Raw genomic sequence first — 25,888 nt, forward strand, 5'->3', positions numbered from 1 at the left:
TACTTTAACTACATTTACTACACCATCAGTACTTTTACTTTAAGTACTTTAACTACATTTACTACACAATCAGTACTTTTACTTTAAGTACTTTAACTACATTTACTACACAATCAGTACTTTACTTTAAGTACTTTAACTACATTTACTACACAATCAGTACTTTAAGTACATTTACTACACAATCAGTACTTTAAGTACAACCCTTCACCAGCTCGCAGCTTGTCGCTGCAGCAGACCTAACCCAGCAGACGTCAGATATCTTATGTGCTGGGCATCTTCCCCACACGCTGCTCTTGTTCTGGGAAAGAATGGGAGGAAGAGGAGTCCAGTGGGGAAGAGGAAGATCTGTGACAGGAGGAAGTGGAGCATCTCTGGTCGTCTCTGCTGAAACAACACTGAGCGTCCTCACAGCTGCAGCGCTGCTGGCATGTGTTGATCTTCCTTTGTGTGACACTTATACATCACATCTGAAAGAGTGGACATGATAAAACCATGACATAAATATGTGGACGTTCATGATGTTGACCTTTGCTCCAGAAGGATGGAATACTTTCAGCTTTCAGACAAAACAACAGTTGAAAACTTATTTATTTAATTTGGCTCATAATTGATGTCTTTATTAATATTTCTTAATTTCACTATATTTGAGCTTTGAGTTTAAATGGATATATTGTACATGTTTAATAGTATTTATTTATATTTTTATTCTCAGTTTTTGTGTTTCTTGACATGCTTGCTTATTTTTATTTTATCTTGTTTATTGTTATGCACCAACAAAAAACAAATGATTGCATAAATCTACTTGTCTGCAGATTGTGATTTTTTTTCCAATATTTATTTCTACGTATATTATGCATCTCCGCTTTTTATTTACATATGTATTTCCACATTTAATTATTTAAAAAAATGTAAATGAAATAAGTAAATGTAGACACAAACATATAACTCGATAAATACATTGTGTAATCAATGACTATATAAATAAATAAATAATGGAACTTTAATACATAAATAAATGAAGAAACAAATATTCTTAATCCATTAATTTTCCATTATTTTATATACTTTTTATTGATCATGCTCATTTAATTCTAATTATGAAAAACAATCATTTAAAAATAAGTAATTTGTCAAATAAATAAAAAACATTTTTATTTCTGTTTATAATTATTTGTTTACAAATGAACCTGCACATATATTTGATAATTGAGGCTTTTATTTCTATATTTCTTTATTTCATTTCTTTATTTTTTGAGTTATTTATTCATTTATTATAAGATTTTATATATTGTAAGATTTACTTATAGATGTAAAGGATTACCGGTGTTACAGTCAGTGTATTAATATTTATATCTACCAAAACAGAACACTGTTTGAAATATACTTGCTACCCTATATACATTTACAAGTTTAGTGTTTAGAATGTTTTCAATTAATTTGATTTATTCTTATATTTCCTGACTTCAATGACAAAAATAATAAAAGTTGGAGTCCTGCTCCAGCCCCAGACTCCGGTCCGGGGTTTATCTCCTTCCCCCTGAGCCAGCGATCCTTCGCGGGTTTCACCTCTCACCCTCAGCCTCACCGCGCGACAGGAAGTTGGGATGAAAACAAGAGCGGAAACTGAATTTATCCGAAAAATGGATTAAAATGTAAAAGTGTTGTAATTGTTTTTGAAGGAGTAGCTAACCCTTCAGACGATGTCTAACACGGCGAGGAGCGGGGACATCATCCACCTGAATGTCGGGGGGAAGAGGTGAGGACCCGGGGGAGTTTGTTTGGGGAGTGTCGGTCGGCTAACCCCCGGCTAGCTACCGGGAACACTGCTAATAAAGGGGCGTCCCACCAGATTAACAATGTTTTAAAGAGTTAAAATCATCTCAAAGCCTTCAACATTTCCCCTGACTCTTTAATAAACAGTTCATCAATCAAATAAACTCCACTTTATCTAGTTTCTAACAGCAAACCTGAAGCTTTTGTCCTGCGGTCGCTGGTTCATTGTGATCTTTCTTCACACTTAATATTGTTAGTTTATGCTAACTTGTTCGTACTTTAACATAATAATCCTTTCGTCAGACAATCATGTTATAAAGTAATATAACTAACTGCAGACAGAGAGTAAAGTCAAACTAAAAATGAAGTGTAAGTTCAGTGTCCGATAATGGAAGTAAGGGAAATCAACGCGAAAATCAGACCCTACAACGCTAAAATAGCTGTATATTCTGAATTAAATACGAACAAATTATCGACAAACTAGTGGTAATTTTTGTTTATATTTAAGTTAGTGCTTTGTTTGCGTGGAAAGTCACTTTCAGTGTGGAGTAAGCTGCATAAGGTACTCTGTCCGACAATGGAACCAGGATGTAGCCTGTGACTAAGGTGGATCAACAAACAGGAGACTGCTGCGCGGGACGTTTTTGTATATTTATATACAAAGTAAAGTATTAATATCACACTGTGAAAATACTCCACTACAAGCAAAACTACTACATTCAAAGCCTTACTTAAGTAAAAGTATTATCAGCAAACTGGACTTGAAGCCTACTTAAAGTAAAAGTATTGATTGTGCAGTAAATGTTTTATATTATATCTGATGTTCCTGTTACATTAATGTGTGTGTTACATGTTCCTGTTACATTAATGTGTGTGTTACATGTTCCTGCTACATTAATGTGTGTGTTACATGTTCCTGTTACATTAATGTGTGTGTTACATGTTCCTGTTACATTAATGTGTGTGTTACATGTTCCTGTTACATTAATGTGTGTGTTACATGTTCCTGTTACATTAATGTGTGTGTTACATTAATGTGTGTGTTACATTAATGTGTGTGTTACATGTTCCTGTTACATTAATGTGTGTGTTACATGTTCCTGCTACATTAATGTGTGTGTTACATGTTCCTGTTACATTAATGTGTGTGTTACATGTTCCTGTTACATTAATGTGTGTGTTACATGTTCCTGTTACATTAATGTGTGTGTTACATGTTCCTGTTACATTGATGTGTGTGTTACATGTTCCTGTTACATTAATGTGTGTGTTACATGTTCCTGTTACATTAATGTGTGTGTTACATGTTCCTGTTACATTAATGTGTGTGTTACATGTTCCTGTTACATTAATGTGTGTGTTACATGTTCCTGCTACATTAATGTGTGTGTTACATGTTCCTGTTACATTAATGTGTGTGTTACATGTTCCTGTTACATTATTGTGTGTGTTACATGTTCCTGCTACATTAATGTGTGTGTTACATGTTCCTGTTACATTAATGTGTGTGTTACATGTTCCTGTTACATTGATGTGTGTGTTACATGTTCCTGTTACATTAATGTGTGTGTTACATGTTCCTGTTACATTATTGTGTGTGTTACATGTTCCTGCTACATTAATGTGTGTGTTACATGTTCCTGTTACATTAATGTGTGTGTTACATGTTCCTGTTACATTGATGTGTGTGTTACATGTTCCTGTTACATTAATGTGTGTGTTACATGTTCCTGTTACATTGATGTGTGTGTTACATGTTCCTGTTACATTAATGTGTGTGTTACATGTTCCTGTTACATTAATGTGTGTGTTACATGTTCCTGTTACATTAATGTGTGTGTTACATGTTCCTGTTACATTGATGTGTGTGTTACATGTTCCTGTTACATTAATGTGTGTGTTACATGTTCCTGTTACATTAATGTGTGTGTTACATGTTCCTGTTACATTGATGTGTGTGTTACATGTTCCTGTTACATTAATGTGTGTGTTACATGTTCCTGTTACATTAATGTGTGTGTTACATGTTCCTGTTACATTAATGTGTGTGTTACATGTTCCTGTTACATTAATGTGTGTGTTACATTAATGTGTGTGTTACATGTTCCTGTTACATTAATGTGTGTGTTACATGTTCCTGCTACATTAATGTGTGTGTTACATGTTCCTGTTACATTAATGTGTGTGTTACATGTTCCTGTTACATTAATGTGTGTGTTACATGTTCCTGTTACATTAATGTGTGTTACATGTTCCTGCTGCATTAATGTGTGTGTTACATGTTCCTGTTACATTAATGTGTGTGTTACATGTTCCTGTTACATTAATGTGTGTGTTACATGTTCCTGTTACATTAATGTGTGTGTTACATGTTCCTGTTACATTAATGTGTGTGTTACATGTTCCTGTTGCATTAATGTGTGTGTTACATGTTCCTGTTGCATTAATGTGTGTGTTACATGTTCCTGTTACATTAATGTGTGTGTTACATGTTCCTGTTACATTAATGTGTGTGTTACATGTTCCTGTTGCATTAATGTGTGTGTTACATGTTCCTGTTGCATTAATGTGTGTGTTACATGTTCCTGTTACATTAATGTGTGTGTTACATGTTCCTGTTACATTAATGTGTGTGTTACATGTTCCTGTTACATTAATGTGTGTGTTACATGTTCCTGTTGCATTAATGTGTGTGTTACATGTTCCTGCTTACATTAATGTGTGTGTTACATGTTCCTGTTACATTAATGTGTGTTACATGTTCCTGTTACATTAATGTGTGTGTTACATGTTCCTGTTACATTAATGTGTGTGTTACATGTTCCTGTTACATTAATGTGTGTGTTACATGTTCCTGTTACATTAATGTTGTGTTACATGTTCCTGTTACATTAATGTGTGTTACATGTTCCTGTTACATTAATGTGTGTGTTACATGTTCCTGTTACATTAATGTGTGTGTTACATGTTCCTGTTACATTAATGTGTGTGTTACATGTTCCTGTTACATTAATGTGTGTGTTACATGTTCCTGTTACATTAATGTGTGTGTTACATTATGTGTGCTGTTACATTAATGTGTGTGTTACATGTTCATGTTACATTAATGTGTGTGTTACATGTTCCTGTTACATTAATGTGTGTGTTACATGTTCCTGTTACATTAATGTGTGTGTTACATGTTCCTGTTACATTAATGTGTGTTACATGTTCCTGCTGCATTAATGTGTGTGTTACATGTTCCTGTTACATTAATGTGTGTGTTACATGTTCCTGTTGCATTAATGTGTGTGTTACATGTTCCTGTTGCATTAATGTGTGTGTTACATGTTCCTGCTACATTAATGTGTGTGTTACATGTTCCTGCTACATTAATGTGTGTGTTACATGTTCCTGCTACATTAATGTGTGTGTTACATGTTCCTGTTACATTAATGTGTGTTACATGTTCCTGTTACATTAATGTGTGTGTTACATGTTCCTGTTGCATTAATGTGTGTGTTACATGTTCCTGTTACATTAATGTGTGTGTTACATGTTCCTGTTACATTAATGTGTGTTACATGTTCCTGTTACATTAATGTGTGTGTTACATGTTCCTGCTACATTAATGTGTGTGTTACATGTTCCTGTTACATTAATGTGTGTTACATGTTCCTGTTACATTAATGTGTGTGTTACATGTTCCTGTTACATTAATGTGTGTGTTACATGTTCCTGTTACATTAATGTGTGTGTTACATGTTCCTGTTACATTAATGTGTGTGTTACATTAATGTGTGTGTTACATTAATGTGTGTGTTACATGTTCATGTTACATTAATGTGTGTGTTACATGTTCCTGTTACATTAATGTGTGTGTTACATGTTCCTGTTACATTAATGTGTGTGTTACATGTTCCTGTTACATTAATGTGTGTTACATGTTCCTGCTGCATTAATGTGTGTGTTACATGTTCCTGTTACATTAATGTGTGTGTTACATGTTCCTGTTGCATTAATGTGTGTGTTACATGTTCCTGTTGCATTAATGTGTGTGTTACATGTTCCTGCTACATTAATGTGTGTGTTACATGTTCCTGCTACATTAATGTGTGTGTTACATGTTCCTGCTACATTAATGTGTGTGTTACATGTTCCTGTTACATTAATGTGTGTTACATGTTCCTGTTACATTAATGTGTGTGTTACATGTTCCTGTTGCATTAATGTGTGTGTTACATGTTCCTGTTACATTAATGTGTGTGTTACATGTTCCTGTTACATTAATGTGTGTTACATGTTCCTGTTACATTAATGTGTGTGTTACATGTTCCTGCTACATTAATGTGTGTGTTACATGTTCCTGTTACATTAATGTGTGTTACATGTTCCTGTTACATTAATGTGTGTGTTACATGTTCCTGTTGCATTAATGTGTGTGTTACATGTTCCTGTTGCATTAATGTGTGTGTTACATGTTCCTGTTGCATTAATGTGTGTGTTACATGTTCCTGCTACATTAATGTGTGTGTTACATGTTCCTGCTACATTAATGTGTGTGTTACATGTTCCTGCTACATTAATGTGTGTGTTACATGTTCCTGTTACATTAATGTGTGTTACATGTTCCTGTTACATTAATGTGTGTGTTACATGTTCCTGTTGCATTAATGTGTGTGTTACATGTTCCTGTTACATTAATGTGTGTGTTACATGTTCCTGTTACATTAATGTGTGTTACATGTTCCTGTTACATTAATGTGTGTGTTACATGTTCCTGCTACATTAATGTGTGTGTTACATGTTCCTGTTACATTAATGTGTGTTACATGTTCCTGTTACATTAATGTGTGTGTTACATGTTCCTGTTACATTAATGTGTGTGTTACATGTTCCTGTTGCATTAATGTGTGTGTCAGAAATATTTACACCAGACATATTAAGTATTAAGGAGCTGTGAGTTAAAACATCTTCTCAAAAAGTTCAGCAAATAAATGTTTTGCAGATGTCGTCACTAATTTATCTAAAGTAAATAATGTTCTGGTTTATTCAGCGTGGACGATGAACAATACATACAGAGATAAAAGACTAAGAAACAAGAGAAAATAACTATAATATAAGAAAACCATAGAAGAAGAGGTAACGTCTGTTTGTTTCCAGGTTCAGCACGTCCCGACAGACGCTGACGTGGGTTCCTGACTCCTTCTTCTCCAGGTGGGTCAGAAAAACATAATGCAGCCAAACTTTGTTCAAAACTGTATTACTGGGAAGCTGATGGGAACATGATTAACAGCAAAAGACGGGAGGTGAAAGTGAGGGCTCAGCACGGCAGGGGACCGGAGACAAACTGCTGATGAACTGTAGCACATCTGTTATTTACTGTAAACAAGTCATAACCCAAGGACGACCTCATCTGAACAGGTTGGGTCCTTTTGATCTCTGTCAGTTCGTACCTTTGATCTCAGCTATCTGAGTCAGTAAACCCCCATCTGGGGTGAACAAAGGAAGACTGACCTGGAAGCTCTCAATGACTTCCTGTCCTGTGAGTTTGATCGTCCTTATATGTATAAACTCGCTCCTTCTTGCAAGAATATAGATTAAAACTCTTTGATTTGGATCCTGAATTTGTGGCATTATTAAGAATATTTTTCCAACAGACACACAACGCTGAATTATAACGTTAATTAAGATCTGATCGTGTGTGTGTGTGTGTGTGTGTGTGTGACTCTGAAGAATGGGAACAAACATTGTTTTGTATTTTTTGGACGTTAATCCAGAAAAGAATTGGCAGAATAATCACTAATGACAATAATCTCCTCGTTACACGTTTCTCTCAGCAGTTAATTGCTGTGTATTTATGTTCTTAAAGGAATAAACACTGAACCTGTGAGGTTTCTTCTGAGCTTTGGTTTGTGAAACTTGTTTTGTTCTTCAGTCTTTTGAGCGGCCGGATCTCGACTCTGAAGGATGAAACTGGAGCTGTGAGTCGCCTGCGTTTATTAATATGATCATTTAGTGAGATGATGATAAAATCATCGCTGATGTCTTGTCCCTCCTCTCTCCCCGTAGATCTTCATCGACAGAGACCCCTCTCTGTTCGCCACCATCCTCAACTTCCTGCGGACCAAAGAGCTGTACCCGCGCTCCATCAACGTGCACATGCTCGTGCACGAGGCCGAGTTCTACGGCATCACGCCGCTGGGTGAGAAGAGTTTACAGGGTTTCACCAACAACATGTTGCACCCGCACTTTATTTAATATGGTTGCTCTGTAACTGTCTTCTGTTTTCTGATGTTATTTAATGAACAAGTGTTTTGTTCAGTGCGTAAACTGCAGCTGTGCGACGAGTTGGACCGATCGTCCTGTGGAAACGTGCTGTTCAACGGCTACCTGCCTCCACCAGGTACAACTCTCACTGACTTCTGAGACAGCGTGCACCAATCACTAATACTTTGTTTTATATTCCCGGGGGTTCGTTACCGTTACTCAATTTAAAATAAAATATATATACAAACATACACAGGTTAAAGGTCAAATGTTACCACAATATATAACAATACATTTATAGAAATGTGTTTATTACAATATATAATAATAATAATCTCTTTGCATAATAAATCCTGAATCCTGTAATAATAAATAAATATGTTTATATATTAATCTGACTTTATTTAGATTTAGACTCGTGTCCTCACTTCCTGTCTGTGTCGTCCCAGTGTACCCGGCGAAGCGCCGCAACCGTCACAGCGTGGCGGGATCGCAGTTCATGGCGGGCCGAGTCGCGCCCGCAGAGCGAGCGCCGGTCAGACGCAGCAACACCATGCCCCCCAACCTGGGGAACTCCGGGATCCTGGGCAGAGCCAGCACCGAGGAGAGGACGCCCGGAGGTGAAGAGAGCCTCTGGGTCCAGAGTTCACAAGCAAACACAAGAACTACACACAGCTTTCTAATGTGTGTGTGTGTGTGTGTGTGTGTGTGTGTGTGTGTGTGTGTGTGTGTGTGTGTGTGTGTGTGTGTGTGTGTGTGTGTGTGTGTGTGTGTGTGTGTGTGTGTGTGTGTGTGCAGGGCAGTTAGCAGATACCGGCATGGTTCGGATCATCTGTGGACATCACAACTGGATCGCTGTGGCCTACGCTCAGTTCGTGGTCTGCTACAGGTAACTTCTCCTCAGAAACACCTTTTTAACACGTCTGCAGCGCTGAGGGGACGATACGTATATTATATATAGTGTGTGTGTGTATATATGTATTTTATATATATATATATACATACATACATACATACATATATACATATACATATATATATATATATATATATATATATATATATATGTGTGTGTGTGTATATTTATATATGTATTTAGGATAAAAACACTCGCAATAAGTTGATTGTTGTTGTTTCTATTATTGTAACACTATGTATATACATATACTTATTTATTCCTCTCCCTCAGGGTGAAGGAGTCGACCGGCTGGCAGCAGGTCTTCACGTCTCCCCGTCTGGACTGGGTGATCGACAGAGTCGCGCTCAACGCCAAAGTGATGGCCGGCTCGCTGGGAGACAACGACAAGATGGTGGCCGTCGCCTCGGGGACGGAGATCATCCTGTGGGCCATCTGCCCCGACGGCAACGGAAACGAAATCGGTACGAGTTTCTGATCTACACAGAAATCTATTTTGTGGTGGAAAAAGTACTCGGATTCTTTTTTTTAAGTAAAAGTTTTTTTGAAATACTTCATTAGAAGTAAAAGTCCTGAATGTTACTGAAGTCCAGAAGAATCATCAGCTCAATGCACTTAAAGGATCAACAGTAGAAGTACTTGTATGCACAATGGCTCTCTTCACAGCATTATATTACTATAGAATATTGTTAAGATATTTTAATGTTGTAGTGGATACTTTTTTAAATGATTGGTACATTAGGAATTTACTGTGTAAAACATTATTATCACTGGTTACCTGAAACGGGGATAATTCACTGTTTTTTACTTTTTTTTAAAGCCCTAAATTATATTTCTGATATTAATATTATTATATTAATTATATTAATATTATTATATTTCTCATATTATTATATTAATATTATTATATTTATTGTATTAATATTATTATATTTATCATATTAATATTATTATATTTATCGTATTAATATTATTATATTTATTGTATTAATATTATTATATTTCTCATATTATATTAATATTATTATATTTATCGTATTAATATTATTATATTTATCATATTAATATTATTATATTTATCGTATTAATATTATTATATTTATCATATTATATTAATATTATTATATTTATTATATTAATATTATTATATTTCTCATATTATTATATTAATATTATTATATTTATTGTATTAATATTATTATATTTCTCGTATTAATATTATTATATTTATTGTATTAATATTATTATATTTCTCAGATTATTATATTAATATTATATTTCTTGTATTAATATTATATTTTATTTTATTATATCATCAAATTGTTTTGTTCCAAGTATTATATTATTTGTTTATCCCCTTTAGCACTTTGAGATGTTTGATTTGATGTTATGAAAGGTGCTATTATTATTATTATTATTATTAATAATTTATTTATTATTTTTATTGTTATTATTATTTATTATTATTATTATTATTATTATTATTATTATTATTATTATGAGGAATAGAAAGATTAGTGAAAGAAGATGATAAGTCTTGGTCGTTTCCAGAAACGACTTGTCTGACGTCAGATCTTCCTCCTGCAGGCGTCTTCAGTCTGAACGTACCGGTCGAGGCTCTCTTCTTCGTTGGTAACCAGCTGATCGCCACGAGCCACACGGGGAAGGTCGGGGTCTGGAACGCCGTCACCAAACACTGGCAGGTGGGTGGAGATACGACGTCTAACTCGCATCAAACTACTGTTGTCCATGTGGTGGAAGCTCGTGAACATTAAACATTTAAACATCGCTCTAAATAAAGGTGTTACAGTTGACTCTACTGCCAGCTTCTTACACGTCGTGTACATGAGAGACCAGGTCTCAGGATCTAATCTGTACGCATGTGCAGGTAAAGACTCTTTTTAAAACATGCAGCCCTCTCAGTCCAGCTCGCTGTTGGGAAAACAGTTTTATAAACCTCTGCTGTGTTTTGGCTTCTCTGAAGTGGAAACTGTGTTCCATCCCTCATGCAGTTAAAACAGGTCCACTGTAGTGAAGCGTGTTCACTGAGCTGCTGCGTGGACACGCAGGTAACAGTAACCTCTGCACAAACAAACAAACAAAGCAGCAGGTCTCAGGATGTAATGAGCTGCTGGAAACATGTTTCACAAACTCAGAGTTCAGAGAAAATGTGTCGTTGATGTCGGCGTGAAGTGATTCTGAAAGACAGCTGACGACAGAATAGTGCCGTTAAACTCTGACGTTAAACTCTGACGTTAAACTCTGACGTTAAACTCTGACGTTAAACTCTGACGTTAAACTCTGACGTTAAACTCTGAAGTTAAACTCTGAAGTTAAACTCTGAAGTTAAACTCTGAAGTTAAACTCTGAAGTTAAACTCTGACGTTAAACTCTGAAGTTAAACTCTGACGTTAAACTCTGAAGTTAAACTCTGACGTTAAACTCTGAAGTTAAACTCTGAAGTTAAACTCTGAAGTTAAACTCTGACGTTAAACTCTGAAGTTAAACTCTGAAGTTAAACTCTGAAGTTAAACTCTGACGTTAAACTCTGAAGTTAAACTCTGACGTTAAACTCTGAAGTTAAACTCTGAAGTTAAACTCTGAAGTTAAACTCTGAAGTTAAACTCTGACGTTAAACTCTGAAGTTAAACTCTGACGTTAAACTCTGAAGTTAAACTCTGACGTTAAACTCTGACGTTAAACTCTGAAGTTAAACTCTGACGTTAAACTCTGACGTTAAACTCTGACGTTAAACTCTGAAGTTAAACTGAATATGTATTAAAGCAGAATATCTAGTTTGATAAAAACATAATTCTTTCATTAAATGTTGACTTTTGGACTTCAACTGCTGCAGTTATTGGAAATGTTTGGAACACAGAGTCTGAAACAATCCTACTAAAATAATCTTTATTATTGTGCGATGTTCTTCGTCGTGCAGAATCAGGACGTGGTTCCCATCAGCAGCTACGACACCGCCGGCTCCTTCCTCATCCTGGGCTGCAACAACGGATCCATCTACTATATCGGTGAAGCTCAAACCTGCAGGTCGTTCTGTGTGTTTGAACCCATCAACAGATGTTTTAACAGATTTGTGTTTGTCAGACGTGCAGAAGTTTCCTCTGAGGATGAAGGATAATGATCTGCTGGTGACGGAGTTGTACAGAGACCCGACTGAAGACGCCATCACTGCTCTCAGCGTCTACCTCACTCCCAAAACTAGTAACTACAAAACTGCTGTTCTCACGCTAACTCTTATATTTATGTCTCACTACGATACTGCTGTTGTCACGCTAACTCTTATATTTATGTCTCACTACGATGCTGCTGTTGTCACGCTAACGATTATACTTATGTCTCACTACGATACTGCTGTTCTCATGCTAACGCTTATATTTATGTCTCACTGCGATACTGCAGTTCTCATGCTAACGCTTATACTTATGTCTCACTACGATACTGCTGTTCTAACGATTATATCTATGTCTCACTACGATACCTCTGTTCTCATGCTAACGATTATATTTATGTCTCACTACGATACTGCTGTTCTCACGCTAACGATTATATTTATGTATCACTACGATACAGCTGTTCTCACGCTAACGCTTATATTTATGTCTCACTACGATACTGCTGTTCTCACGCTAACGATTATATTTATGTCTCACTACAATACTGCTGTTCTCACGCTAACGCTTATATTTATGTCTCACTACGATACTGCTGTTCTCACGCTAACGATTATATTTATGTATCACTACGATACAGCTGTTCTCACGCTAACTCTTATATTTATGTCTCACTACGATACTGCTGTTCTAACGATTATATTTATGTCTCACTACGATACTGCTGTTCTCACTCTAACTCTTATATTTAAGTCTCACTACGATACTGCTTTTGGTAGTTATTCTGGCACAGGGTGTCAGACTACCAGACGTTTGCAGCTGCATTAATTTTGTCTGACTTTAATCAAGTTTTTCCAGTTTTAGTTTTGTATTTTATTAAGATGTTGTAGCTGCTAGATAAACATGTTTGTATTATTTTAAATGAGCGATCAAAAAAAGTAGTTTTATTTTAGTTCTGGTATAACAAAATGTACTAATACTGTAAATAGTTCTGGTGGTTCGAGGCATCACTGACTACGTTCACATGCGCACTAATAGTCCAATATTATTGTGAGAACAAACTACTCTTAGAAGTAATCTAGATTAAGTGCATGTTTACAGTGTAATTCCACCTCCATGTTTAACCTGAGTCGTGTTCTGGTCATGTGATCAGGTGACAGCGGGAACTGGATCGAGATCGCGTACGGGACGAGCTCCGGGGCGGTGCGAGTCATCGTTCAGCATCCGGAGACGGTCGGCTCGGGGCCGCAGCTCTTCCAGACCTTCTCCGTCCACCGCAGCTCCGTCACCAAGATCATGCTGTCAGAGAAACACCTGATCTCAGGTACGAGTTAGAAAACCTGATCTCAGGTACGAGTTAGAGAAACACCTGGTCTCAGATACGAGTTAGAAAACCTGATCTCAGGTACGAGTTAGAGAAACACCTGATCTCAGGTACGAGTTAGAGGAACACCTGATTTCAGGTACAAGTTAGAGAAACACCTGATTTCAGGTACAAGTTAGAAACACCTGATCTCAGGTACGAGTTAGAGAAACACCTGATCTCAGGTACGAGTTAGAGGAACACCTGATTTCAGGTACAAGTTAGAGAAACACCTGATTTCAGGTACAAGTTAGAAACACCTGATCTCAGGTACGAGTTTGAAACACCTGATCTCAGGTACGAGTTAGAGAAACACCTGATCTCAGGTACGAGTTAGAGCAGCACCTGATCTCAGGTACGAGTTAGAGAAACACCTGATCTCAGGTACGAGTTAGAGCAGCACCTGATCTCAGGTACGAGTTAGAGCAGCACCTGATCTCAGGTACGAGTTAGAGCAGCACCTGATCTCAGGTACGAGTTAGAGAAACACCTGATCTCAGGTACGAGTCAGAGAAACACCTGATCTCAGGTACGAGTTAGAAACACCTGATCTCAGGTACGAGTTTGAAACACCTGATCTCAGGTACGAGTTAGAAACACCTGATCTCAGGTACGAGTTAGAGAAACACCTGATCTCAGGTACGAGTCAGAGAAACACCTGATCTCAGGTACGAATTAGAAACACCTGATCTCTGGTACAAGTTAGAGAAACACCTGATCTCTGGTAGGAGTTAGAAACAGAATTTATGATTTATGATTATTAAGAATGACTTTTTATTCAAATGGAGAAGGAAAAATATCAAGTTTGCTATGAATTCTTGATTATTATTTACTTTTGTGATGTTCGTCTTAATGAGGATGAGGATTGATTTGCATTGGATCAGCTGTTGAGGGTTAAAGAGTGTTTGAATGTGGAAGAGCAGCTACTTGGGATCCCAGTAAAGAAAGACGAGTAACCTGCAACATCATGATCCTGCTCCTGAACCGCACGTCGGTGCTGCTCGCTGTGTTTCCTGAAGTTGTTCATGTTTGTCGTCCATCAGTTTGCGCCGACAACAACCACGTGCGGACGTGGACGGTGACTCGCTTCAGAGGGATGATCTCCACCCAGCCGGGGTCCACGCCGCTCACCTCCTTCAAGATCCTGAGCCTGGACGACTTCGACGGACACGGAGGCTGCAGCGCCGGGACGGAGATAGGTAACACACGCAGGGGTGAAAGGTCAAAGGGTGGCTCAGGTGTCGTCCTGAAGTGTGCTTAAAGTGCCGGTTAGGAGTTTCCTCTTCTAGTGTTCATGGTTCCCACGAGTTTTTGAAAATAGAATAGAAATTCTGAAGTTCTTTTTGATATATTTGTGTGAATCCTGCTTGTTATTTAAATAACGTAACAGTAAATAACCTCGAAGCACGTTTCAAACAATGCCGTATCGAGGTTTTGAATTTGTGGAAATTGGGCCTGGAAAGTCCTTCAAAAGTGCTTTAATTTGATGTTGAAGGAGGAGTGGAAACTCAGTATTTCTTCAGTGTTTTGAAGCATTGTTCAACTTATTTTTATATTTGCAAAACAGTAAATAGTTGTTTCTCGGTGTGTATACGAGCTGCTTACGTTAACATATCAAGATATGTTTTTAAGTAAATTATCATATTTCTCACTTCTCTCAGACTGACGAGCTACAATGCTCTGCGAGTTACTGTCGGACCAAAACCTGGAAGTCTTATAGTCGAATTTAAAGGAGTTTCCTTGTTGATTATTGGCTGTTGACACTTAATATCAAAAAAATAATTTCAAAAATGACTTCATGAAAAGGGAAAGGAAAGGAGAGACCCTGCCCGTAGGAAGCCCGGGGCCCCCGTCTGGAGCCAGGCCCAGAGGGAGGGCCCGACAGCGAGCGCCTGATGGCCGGGTTTGCCACGGAGCCCGGTCGGGCACAGCCCGAAGAAGCTACGTGGTGCCACCCATCCATCCATCCTGTGGGCCCACCACTCATGGGAAAAACCGCTGGGGTCGAGTGCGCTGTCACACGGGTGGCAGTGATGGTCAGGGACCTCGACGGACCACACCCTCCCTACGCCTTTGGGTTATGGGGGGGAAAACTCTGAATGTTGTTTGTGCCTATGCCCCAAACCGCAGTTTTGAGTATTCGGCCTTCTTGGAGACCCTGAATGGAGCCCTGCCGGGGGCTCCAGTAGGGGACCCCGTAGTCTTGCTGCTACTTCAACGCACACGTGGGAAATGATGGAGACACCTGGAGAGGCGTGATTGGGAGGAAGGGCCTCCCTGATCTAAACCCGAACGGTTGTTTGTTGTTGGACTTCTGTGCTAGTCATGGAATGGCCATAACAAACACCATGTTCGAACATAAGGATGCTCATAAGTGCACGTGGTACCAGAGCACCCTAGGCCAAAGGTCAATGATCGATTTTGTTATCGTATCATCTGATCTGAGGCCGCATGTTTTGGACACTCAGGTGAAGAGAGGGGCGGAGCTGTCGACTGATCACCATCTGGTGGTGAGTTGGATCAAGGGGTGGGGAAGACTCTGGACAGACCTGGTAAACCAAAACGGGTAGTGCGGGTGAACTGGGAACGTCTGGAGGAAGCCCCTGTCCTGGGGATCTTTAACTCACATCTCCGGCGGAGCTTTTCAGACATCCCTGTGGAGGTTGGGGGCATTGAACCTGAGTGGGCGATGTTCAAAACCTTTATTGAAGCTGCGGTGATGAGCTGTGGTCTCAAGGTCTTAGGTGCCTCAAGGGCCGGTAACCCTCGAACACCGTGGTGGACCCCGGTGGTCAGGGAAGCCGTCCGACTGAAGAAGGAGTCCTTCCAGGTTATGTTATCCGGGAGGACTCCGGAAACAGTTGCAGGGTATCGAAGGACTAGAAGGGCGGCAGCTTCTGCCGTGTCAGAGGCAAAGCAGTGGGTGTGGGAGAAGTTCGGAGAAGCTATGGAGAAGGACTTTCGGTCGGCACCAAGGTGCTTCTGGAAAACCATCTGGCACCTCAGAAGGGGGAAGCGAGAAACCATCCAAGCTGTGTACAGCAAGGGTGGGACCCTGTTAACTTCAACTGAGAAAGGTTATCGGCCGGAGTGCCAACTACAGGGGTATCACACTTCTCAGCCTCCCTGGTAAAATCTGAGGCCATGGCTCTCAGCAGGAAACCGGTGGATTGCCTACTCCGGGTAGGGAATGAGCCATTACCCCAAGTGAAGGAGTTCAAGTACCTCGGGGTCAAATCAAATTCAAATCAAATTTATTTGTATAGCCCAATATCACAAATTATACATTTGTCTCAGTGTGCTTTACAGACTGTACAGGTTACGACATCCTCTGTCCTTAGACCCTCGCATCGCACAAGGAAAAACTTCCTAAAAGAAACTCCAAAATTAAAGGGGGAAAAATGGAAGAAACCTCAGGGAGAGCAACTGAGGAGGGATCCCTCTCCCAGGACGGACAGACGTGCAATAGATGTCGTGTGTACAGGATAAACAACATCGTACAAATACAACATTTGACAGAAATTATGTTGTGTTGGAAAAAAAAAATAGAAAGTATGGATGAATCCAGGAAAATGTCAATAAGGCTTCCCGGTGTCCAGCAGGACCAGGTCAGCAGTCGCTGTCACGATTCATGATCCTGACGTAAACTTTATCAGTGGCAACCTGCCACATGAGAGACAGACACTCCGGGGATGATACCCCGGATGATGAGTTAATAACATACATTTACATAAATGCATACTGATAGAGAGGGAGAAGAAGAGAGGGAGGGGAGGAGAGAGGAAGAGGAGGAAGAGAGCAGGGAGGTGTCCCCCGGCAGTCTAAGCCTATAGCAGCATAACTAGGGGCTGATCCAGGGCAAACCTGAGCCAGCCCTAACTATAAGCTTTATCAAAAAGGAAAGTCTTTAGCCTGCTCTTAAATGTGGAGAGTGTGTCTGCCTCCCGAACACAAACTGGAAGCTGGTTCCACTGGAGAGGAGCTTGATAGCTGAAGGCTCTGGCTCCCATTGTACTCTTAGAGACTCTAGGAACCACAAGTAACCCTGCAGTCTGGGAGCGTAATGCTCTAGTTGGTTTATAAGGTACTATGAGATCTTTAAGATATGCTGGAGCCTGACCATTAATTGCTTTGTAAGTCAGGAGAAGGATTTTGAATTCTATTCTGTATTTTACCGGGAGCCAGTGCAGAGCAGCTAATACAGGAGTAATATGATCCCGTTTCCTTGTTCTTGTCAATACACGTGCCGCTGCATTTTGGATCAACTGAAGAGTCTTAAGCGACTTTTTGACGACAACCTGATAACAATGAGTTGCAGTAATCCAGCCTTGAAGTAACAAATGCATGGACTAGTTTTTCTGCATCATTTTGAGGGTGTGTCCTATTTTTGCAATGTTACGTAGATGAAAGAAGGCAGTCCTTGAGATTTGTTTTATGTGGGAGTTAAACGACAGATCTTGATCAAAGATGACGCCAAGATTCCTTACAGTGGTGCTGGAGGCCAAGTTAATGCCATCCAGAGCTTCTATGTCATTAGAAAATGCGTTTCGGAGGCGTTTAGGACCAAGTATAATAAGTTCAGTTTTGTCTGTGTTTAACATCAAGAAGTTGCTAGACATCCAAGTTTTTATGTCCTTAAGGCTTGAAGTTTAGCCAATTGATTGGTTTAATCTGGTTTAATTGATAGATATAATTGGGTATCATCCGCATAACAATGAAAGTTTATAGAGTGGTTCCTTATAATATTGCCCAAAGGAAGCATATATAAGGTGAATAGAATCGGTCCAAGTACAGAACCCTGCGGAACTCCAAGACTGACTTTGGCTGTCATGGAGGATTTATCGTTAACAAGTACAAATTGAGATCGCTCAGATAAATAGGACTTGAACCAGCTTAGTGCGGTTCCTTTTATGCCAACACAATGTTCCAGTCTCTGTAGTAGAATGTCATGTTCACGAGTGAGGGGACGATGGAGCGAGAGATTGGCTGGAGAATCGGAGCAGCAGGGGCGGTATTACAGTCACTTTGCCGCACCGTTGTGACGAAAAGAGAGCTGAGCCAGAAGGCAAAGCTCTCAATATACCGGTCATGACCAAAAGAACGAGATCACGGGTACAAACGGCCAAAATGGGTTTTCTCAGACGTCTCCCTTAGAGATAGGGTGAGAAGCTAAGCCATCCGTGAGAGACTCGGAGTAGAGCCGCTGCTCCTTTACGTTGAGGTGGTTCGGGCATCTAGTAAGGAGCCACCTGGCCGCCTCCCTAGGGAGGTGTTCCAGGCACGTCCAACTGGGAGGAGACTCCGGGGAAGACCCAGGACTCGGTGGAGAGATTATATCTCTGCCCTGGGAATGCCTCAGGATCCCCCAGTCGGAAGCTGGAGGATGTGGCCCGGAAAAGGGAAGATCGGGGTTCCTTACTGGAGCTGCTGTCCCGGATAAGCGGTGGACGATGGATGGATGGATGGACACTTAATATTCGGTTGATTAACGCAAAGTTACTGTTTTTCCTCCTGAATCATTGCCACCGAATTCTAGTCTATTTTAAGTATATAAGTAATAAATTAAATACAAATATTTGCCAATATTCAACCGGCTCTGTGTCACTGCCGGCCTGCTGGAGAGTTTCATGTCTCCCTTGTCCTGCTCCTGGGAGGTGTGTGTGGAGCCTCCTGTAACCGTACACAGCTCAAATGTTCAGTCTCCCTGTGGAATACGTCCCAGTGCAGAAGCTAAAGCTCACCTGGCGACATGATTGGAGTGACCACAGAAGAACATCCTCAAAAAACCTCCAGAGGGAAGTGACACGTGCTGAGATTTGTGAGAACTGAGGCCACGCTGAATCATTATTAATGTGAGAGTAAAGATTGTGGCGGTCGGAGGGGTCACAGGGGTCACATGGTGACCGTGTGGTTTGTGTTTTCAGGTCCGTACGGAGAGAGAGACGACCAGCAGGTGTTCATCCAGAGAGTCGTACCGGACACCGATAAACTCTACGTCAGGCTGTCGTCCAACGGGAAGAGGTGAGCGAGAGATAATGAGCTAATCTGCTGCTTTTAGTATTTAACACATGGGGGCCCCTCTATTGGCCGACATGAGTATTACAACAACAAACATCCAATATATATTAACTTAGATGTGTGTGTGTGTCAGAGTGTGTGAGGTGCGTTCAGTAGACAGCACCTCCATCACGGCCTTCATGGTCCACGAGTGTGAGGGCTCGAGTCGCATCGGCTCTCGGCCGCGTCGCTACCTGTTCAGTGGCCATGGCAACGGCAGCATCCAGATGTGGGACCTGACCACCGCCATGGAGATCGCCGGCAAGGTCGACATCAGAGGTGAGAGTCTTCAAAAAACTTTATTGTTCACTGATGTCGATGCAGAGGACAGGCCTTTAAATTCAACGCAGCTTTAATGTCACAAACGGCTCGATGCATGTGTTGTGTGCTGCGAGCTCTGATTTGTCAGCGAGTGATGTGGGCTCTCATTGGTTGTCTCGAAGCGCTGGGCGGGCCGACAGAGGAGGAACTGCTGGAGCTGCTGGACCAGTGTGACCTCGCCCTGACCCGAACACCTGACAGCACGCCGAGAGCCTCCACCTGCAGGTACACAGTGTGTAATGTAGTACTGTACTTACGTACACATTCGAGGTACTTCAGTATTCCCCATTTATGTAACTTTGTACTCCACTACATGTACTTTAACTACACAATCAGTACTTTTACTTTAAGTACTTTAACTACATTTACTACACAATCAGTACTTTACTTTAAGTACTTTAACTACATTTACTACACAATCAGTACTTTACTTTAAGTACTTTAACTACATTTACTACACAATCAGTACTTTACTTTAAGTACTTTAACTACATTTACTACACAATCAGTACTTTTACTTTAAGTACTTTAACTACATTTACTACATAATCAGTACTTTACTTTAAGTACTTTAACTACATTTACTACACAATCAGTACTTTTACTTTAAGTACTTTAACTACATTTACTGCACAATCAGTACTTTACTTTAAGTACTTTAACTACATTTACTACACAATCAGTACTTTTACTTTAAGTACTTTAACTACATTTACTACACAATCAGTACTTTTACTTTAAGTACTTTAACTACATTTACTGTACAATCAGTACTTTTACTTTAAGTACTTTAACTACATGTACTACACAATCAGTACTTTTACTTTAAGTACTTTAACTACATTTACTGTACAATCAGTACTTTTACTTTAAGTACTTTAACTACATTTACTACACAATCAGTACTTTTACTTTAAGTACTTTAACTACATTTACTACACAATCAGTACTTTACTTTAAGTACTTTAACTACATTTACTACACAATCAGTACTTTACTTTAAGTACTTTAACTACATTTACTACACAATCAGTACTTTTACTTTAAGTACTTTAACTACATTTACTACACAATCAGTACTTTACTTTAAGTACTTTAACTACATTTACTACACAATCAGTACTTTTACTTTAAGTACTTTAAGTGCATTTACTACACAATCAGTACTTTTACTTTAAGTACTTTAACTACAGTTACTACACAATCAGTACTTTTACTTTAAGTACTTTAACTACATTTACTACACAATCAGTACTTTTACTTTAAGTACTTTAACTACATTTACTACACAATCAGTACTTTTACTTTAAGTACTTTAAGTACATTTACTGTACAATCAGTACTTTTACTTTAAGTACTTTAACTACATTTACTACACAATCAGTACTTTTACTTTAAGTACTTTAACTACATTTACTACACAATCAGTACTTTACTTTAAGTACTTTAACTACATTTACTACACAATCAGTACTTTTACTTTAAGTACTTTAACTACATGTTACTACTCAATCAGTACTTTTACTTTAAGTACTTTAACTACATTTACTACACAATCAGTACTTTTACTTTAAGTACTTTAAGTGCATTTACTACACAATCAGTACTTTTACTTTAAGTACTTTAACTACATTTACTACACAATCAGTACTTTACTTTAAGTACTTTAACTACATTTACTACACAATCAGTACTTTACTTTAAGTACTTTAACTACATTTACTACACAATCAGTACTTTTACTTTAAGTACTTTAACTACATTTACTACACAATCAGTACTTTACTTTAAGTACTTTAACTACATTTACTACACAATCAGTACTTTTACTTTAAGTACTTTAAGTGCATTTACTACACAATCAGTACTTTTACTTTAAGTACTTTAACTACAGTTACTACACAATCAGTACTTTTACTTTAAGTACTTTAACTACATTTACTACACAATCAGTACTTTTACTTTAAGTACTTTAAGTGCATTTACTACACAATCAGTACTTTTACTTTAAGTACTTTAACTACAGTTACTACACAATCAGTACTTTTACTTTAAGTACTTTAACTACATTTACTACACAATCAGTACTTTTACTTTAAGTACTTTAAGTGCATTTACTACACAATCAGTACTTTTACTTTAAGTACTTTAACTACATTTACTACACAATCAGTACTTTTACTTTAAGTACTTTAACTACATGTTACTACTCAATCAGTACTTTTACTTTAAGTACTTTAACTACATTTACTACACAATCAGTACTTTACTTTAAGTACTTTAACTACATTTACTACACAATCAGTACTTTTACTTTAAGTACTTTAACTACATGTTACTACTCAATCAGTACTTTTACTTTAAGTACTTTAACTACATTTACTACACAATCAGTACTTTTACTTTAAGTACTTTAAGTGCATTTACTACACAATCAGTACTTTTACTTTAAGTACTTTAACTACATTTACTACACAATCAGTACTTTACTTTAAGTACATTTAGAGTAAAGTTTGCACGACTTTTACTTATAGTGCAGTATTTTTGCAGGTGCAATGAAGGATCTACTCCTGTAGGTACACACACTGCTCGTGTTGTTGTTGTTGTTGATGATGATGTTGATGATGTCACTTCCTGTCCCAGTCTTTACTCTCAGCTCAGTGACGTCTTCAGGATGGAACGTCTTCAGCCTGCAGCAGGAGGACGAGGAGCCGGAGCTTCCAGTTCGTCAGCTTCTCTGTGCGGCAGCCTCCCCCGACAGGCTCCGCCCCCCGTGCCCCTCACCAAACCTGTCCGAGACTCCGCCCTTTCCGGGCCGCAGACCCTCGCCATCCCCGCCTACGCCCACAACTCCAGTCCCCGGCCCCCGAGACACATGGACCGAGACAGAGAGTGGGGCTCTGTGCGGCGGGGGAGCTTCGTGGAACGCTGCCAGGAACTCGCTAAGGGTTCAGAGGCGGCAGCGGGCTCTGGGTTCGGGGTCCCGGCAGGGTCGGAGGGCGTCAGGCGGAGCTTAGCGGTGTGCACCGAGCTCGAGGCCAGATTCGGCCTCAGGACGCCCACCACCTTCTCTGTGTCGCCCGGTGCTCGCCACTCCACTACACCTCCGTCATCGTCATCGCCGCTGTCCTCGTCTTCGTCACACCGCAGGGCCACGCCCACTCCCCCGACAAGCCCCGCCCCCACAGCCGTGAGCCCGACACGGCCTCAGTCACCCGCCTCACCTCGCCACACCCCCACGACATCTCCCGCTGACGTACCAGCTTCCCCTGAGAGCCCGGCGAGTCCGGACAGCCCCGCCGCCGCCGGGCCGCCCACCAGCCCCAAACCACACATGAACGAGACCAGCTTCTGATTGGCTGCTCAGAGTGACATAGAGCTCTGTTGCCACAGTTACTAACTCACTAATGAAGCTGCTCGTTAGTTTCTCCTGAGACTCGTTGAGCTTCAGGAGCCGACGAGTCGACTGCTTGATTCTTTAATGACGAGGCAAAAACAAACAGCTGTTAGGTCTGTGGGGTGGGGGGGCTTTAAGAGGAGAAAACAACAAAGACAGCAGAATAAATAAATAAATAATAACAGTTGGTAAGAAAAATGTTGTTTCCTGATTAATTGATAGACGAAAGATATAATTTATTCTGATAATCGATGAATGGTTTCAGTAATTCAGTAAAATAATCAGTAAATCTGGAGATCTGCTGTGTTTCTGTTAAAGTGACAGAACAAGACGTCAGCTGTGAGCAGCACATTTTATACACGGAGCGATTCATCTCTGAATGTAGACATTACAGATTAATTAACAGATTAGTGGATCATGAAAATAAATGTTCTTATTATCGTCGTTATGAACGTCTGTGTGAGCGGAGCGGGGAACGCAGCTTTCACTGCACTAACTTTGTTTTTGTAGCTTTTTATAACCAAGAAAGGAAACGAAAGTTTAGTTTATATTTTGTTTGTTTGCAGGTTTTTTAAACCGTTTTGTATCCGACGACATTCAAACGTTTGTATAGAAGCTTTATTTTTTTAATTTGTATGTAATCCGACAGCGTTGTAAGTTCTGCAGTCCTGACTGTGAATTCACACTGTGATGATCAAAACTACGTGGTCTGCAGTCGGACCCTGAACGCCTCACCGTGCAGCCAATCAGGTTTCAGCTCAAAAACGAACAGCTGATATTTAACACTTTATTTTACAGCTCCATATTTTACCAATAATGTCCTGGAAATAAATTTGTTTTATGGAAAATATAATTTTATATATATTGAATTGTATGTTTTACATTTAGCAGTTACTGACTTCAGAAATGAATATACTTTGTTAAATTCCACCACTGTAGTACTCAACAAATGTCCTCAAGTACTGACCTTAAGTACAATTGTGTTAACTTTACTCAGTATTTCTATTTTCTGTTATATAATATTATATATTAAACTACCCAGCAGTATATAAAGTCAACATTAAAGAGATGATCTTTATAAATTAGAAACATAAAATTATTAACATCCAAAAGATAAAAGTAAAATATCAGATAGAGTAATATTTGTTAATATTCAAAGTATTATTAAAATGAGCTCCAGCTGCAACATTAGAGATGAACATTAATGCATCAATAATTATAATAATATAAGTTATTCTGAAATGTATGTAACTATATTTTGATTTTAATACTTTTGTACTTATAACAGAGTATTTACACTCTGTAGTATTACGACTTGTACTGAAGTAAAACATCACGATATTGGTGTAATAATAATACTAATAATATATAATTAGTTTCCACGTTTTGCAGAAACTTCAATGAATTAATGATTTTTTCTCAGTTAATCAGTTTCATGAAGTTAATTATATAATTATATTTATTTCCTGCTGGAAAGTGAAGTAATGAATAATTCTACTGGTTCACACTTTAATACTTTTACGTATTAAACATCTGAAATTTAAGTTAAACTGTAGAAACAAATGAAATCATTGTTTTACTTGAGTAAGTTTTCAATGCAGGTCTTTAGTATTTTGACTTTTAGTAAGTAAACAATCTGAGTCCTTTAATTTAGAGGATTATATATTATATATGGATTAATAATTCATTAAATCAAATCAAATGTATTTGTATCGCCCAATATCACAAATTACACATTTGTCTCAGTGTTTACAGACTATACAGGATACAACACCCTCTGTCCTTAGACCCTCTGTCCTTAGACCCTCTGTCCTTACACCCTCTGTCCTTAGACCCTCTGTCCTTAGACCCTCTGTCCTTACACCCTCTGTCCTCAGACCCTCTGTCCTTAGACCCTCTGTCCTTAGACCCTCTGTCCTTACACCCTCTGTCCTTAGACCCTCTGTCCTTACACCCTCTGTCCTCAGACCCTCTGTCCTTAGACCCTCTGTCCTTAGACCCTCTGTCCTTACACCCTCTGTCCTCAGACCCTCTGTCCTTAGACCCTCTGTCCTTACACCCTCTGTCCTCAGACCCTCTGTCCTTACACCCTCTGTCCTTAGACCCTCTGTCCTTACACCCTCTGTCCTTACACCCTCTGTCCTTAGACCCTCTGTCCTTAGACCCTCTGTCCTTACACCCTCTGTCCTTACACCCTCTCTGTCCTTAGACCCTCTGTCCTTAGACCCTCTGTCCTTACACCCTCTGTCCTTAGACCCTCTGTCCTTACACCCTCTGTCCTTAGACCCTCTGTCCTTACACCCTCTGTCCTTAGACCCTCTGTCCTTACACCCTCTGTCCTTAGACCCTCTGTCCTCAGACCCTCTGTCCTTAGACCCTCTGTCCTTACACCCTCTGTCCTCAGACCCTCTGTCTTTAGACCCTCTGTCCTTAGACCCTCTGTCCTTACACCCTCTGTCCTTACACCCTCTGTCCTTAGACCCTCTGTCCTTAGATCCTCTGTCCTTAGACCCTCTGTCCTTACACCCTCTGTCCTTAGACCCTCTGTCCTTAGATCCTCTGTCCTTACACCCTCTGTCCTTAGACCCTCTGCCCTTACACCCTCTGTCCTTAGACCCTCTGTCCTTACACCCTCTGTCCTTACACCCTCTGTCCTTAGACCCTCTGTCCTCAGACCCTCT

The 25,888-nt window shown here is 39.4% G+C and overlaps 1 protein-coding gene across 2 annotated transcripts; it reads left to right on the plus strand.

The window, feature by feature from the left end:
* Positions 1–1,582: 1,582 nt before the first annotated feature.
* Positions 1,583–24,055, plus strand: shkbp1 (SH3KBP1 binding protein 1). Of its 2 annotated transcripts, XM_029427777.1 has the most exons (17): positions 1,583–1,759; positions 6,919–6,972; positions 7,694–7,739; positions 7,828–7,960; positions 8,081–8,161; positions 8,475–8,645; positions 8,824–8,914; positions 9,215–9,405; positions 10,529–10,644; positions 11,880–11,967; positions 12,044–12,160; positions 13,223–13,393; positions 14,476–14,631; positions 19,357–19,453; positions 19,584–19,768; positions 19,933–20,035; positions 22,454–24,055. In XM_029427777.1, the coding sequence occupies exons 1-17, from the start codon at positions 1,704–1,706 to the stop codon at positions 23,163–23,165; spliced, it is 2,568 nt and encodes an 855-aa protein (XP_029283637.1). In that variant the 5' UTR covers positions 1,583–1,703; the 3' UTR covers positions 23,166–24,055. The 2 variants fall into 2 exon arrangements, with proteins under 2 accessions (XP_029283637.1, XP_029283638.1); XM_029427778.1 differs by lacking the exons at positions 1,583–1,759; positions 7,694–7,739 and having other exon boundaries at positions 6,918–6,972.
* The last annotated feature ends 1,833 nt before the right edge of the window (positions 24,056–25,888 follow it).

This window comes from Cottoperca gobio, unplaced genomic scaffold (assembly GCF_900634415.1).
Source record: "Cottoperca gobio unplaced genomic scaffold, fCotGob3.1 fCotGob3_371arrow_ctg1, whole genome shotgun sequence".
NCBI classification, from domain to species: domain Eukaryota; kingdom Metazoa; phylum Chordata; class Actinopteri; order Perciformes; family Bovichtidae; genus Cottoperca; species Cottoperca gobio.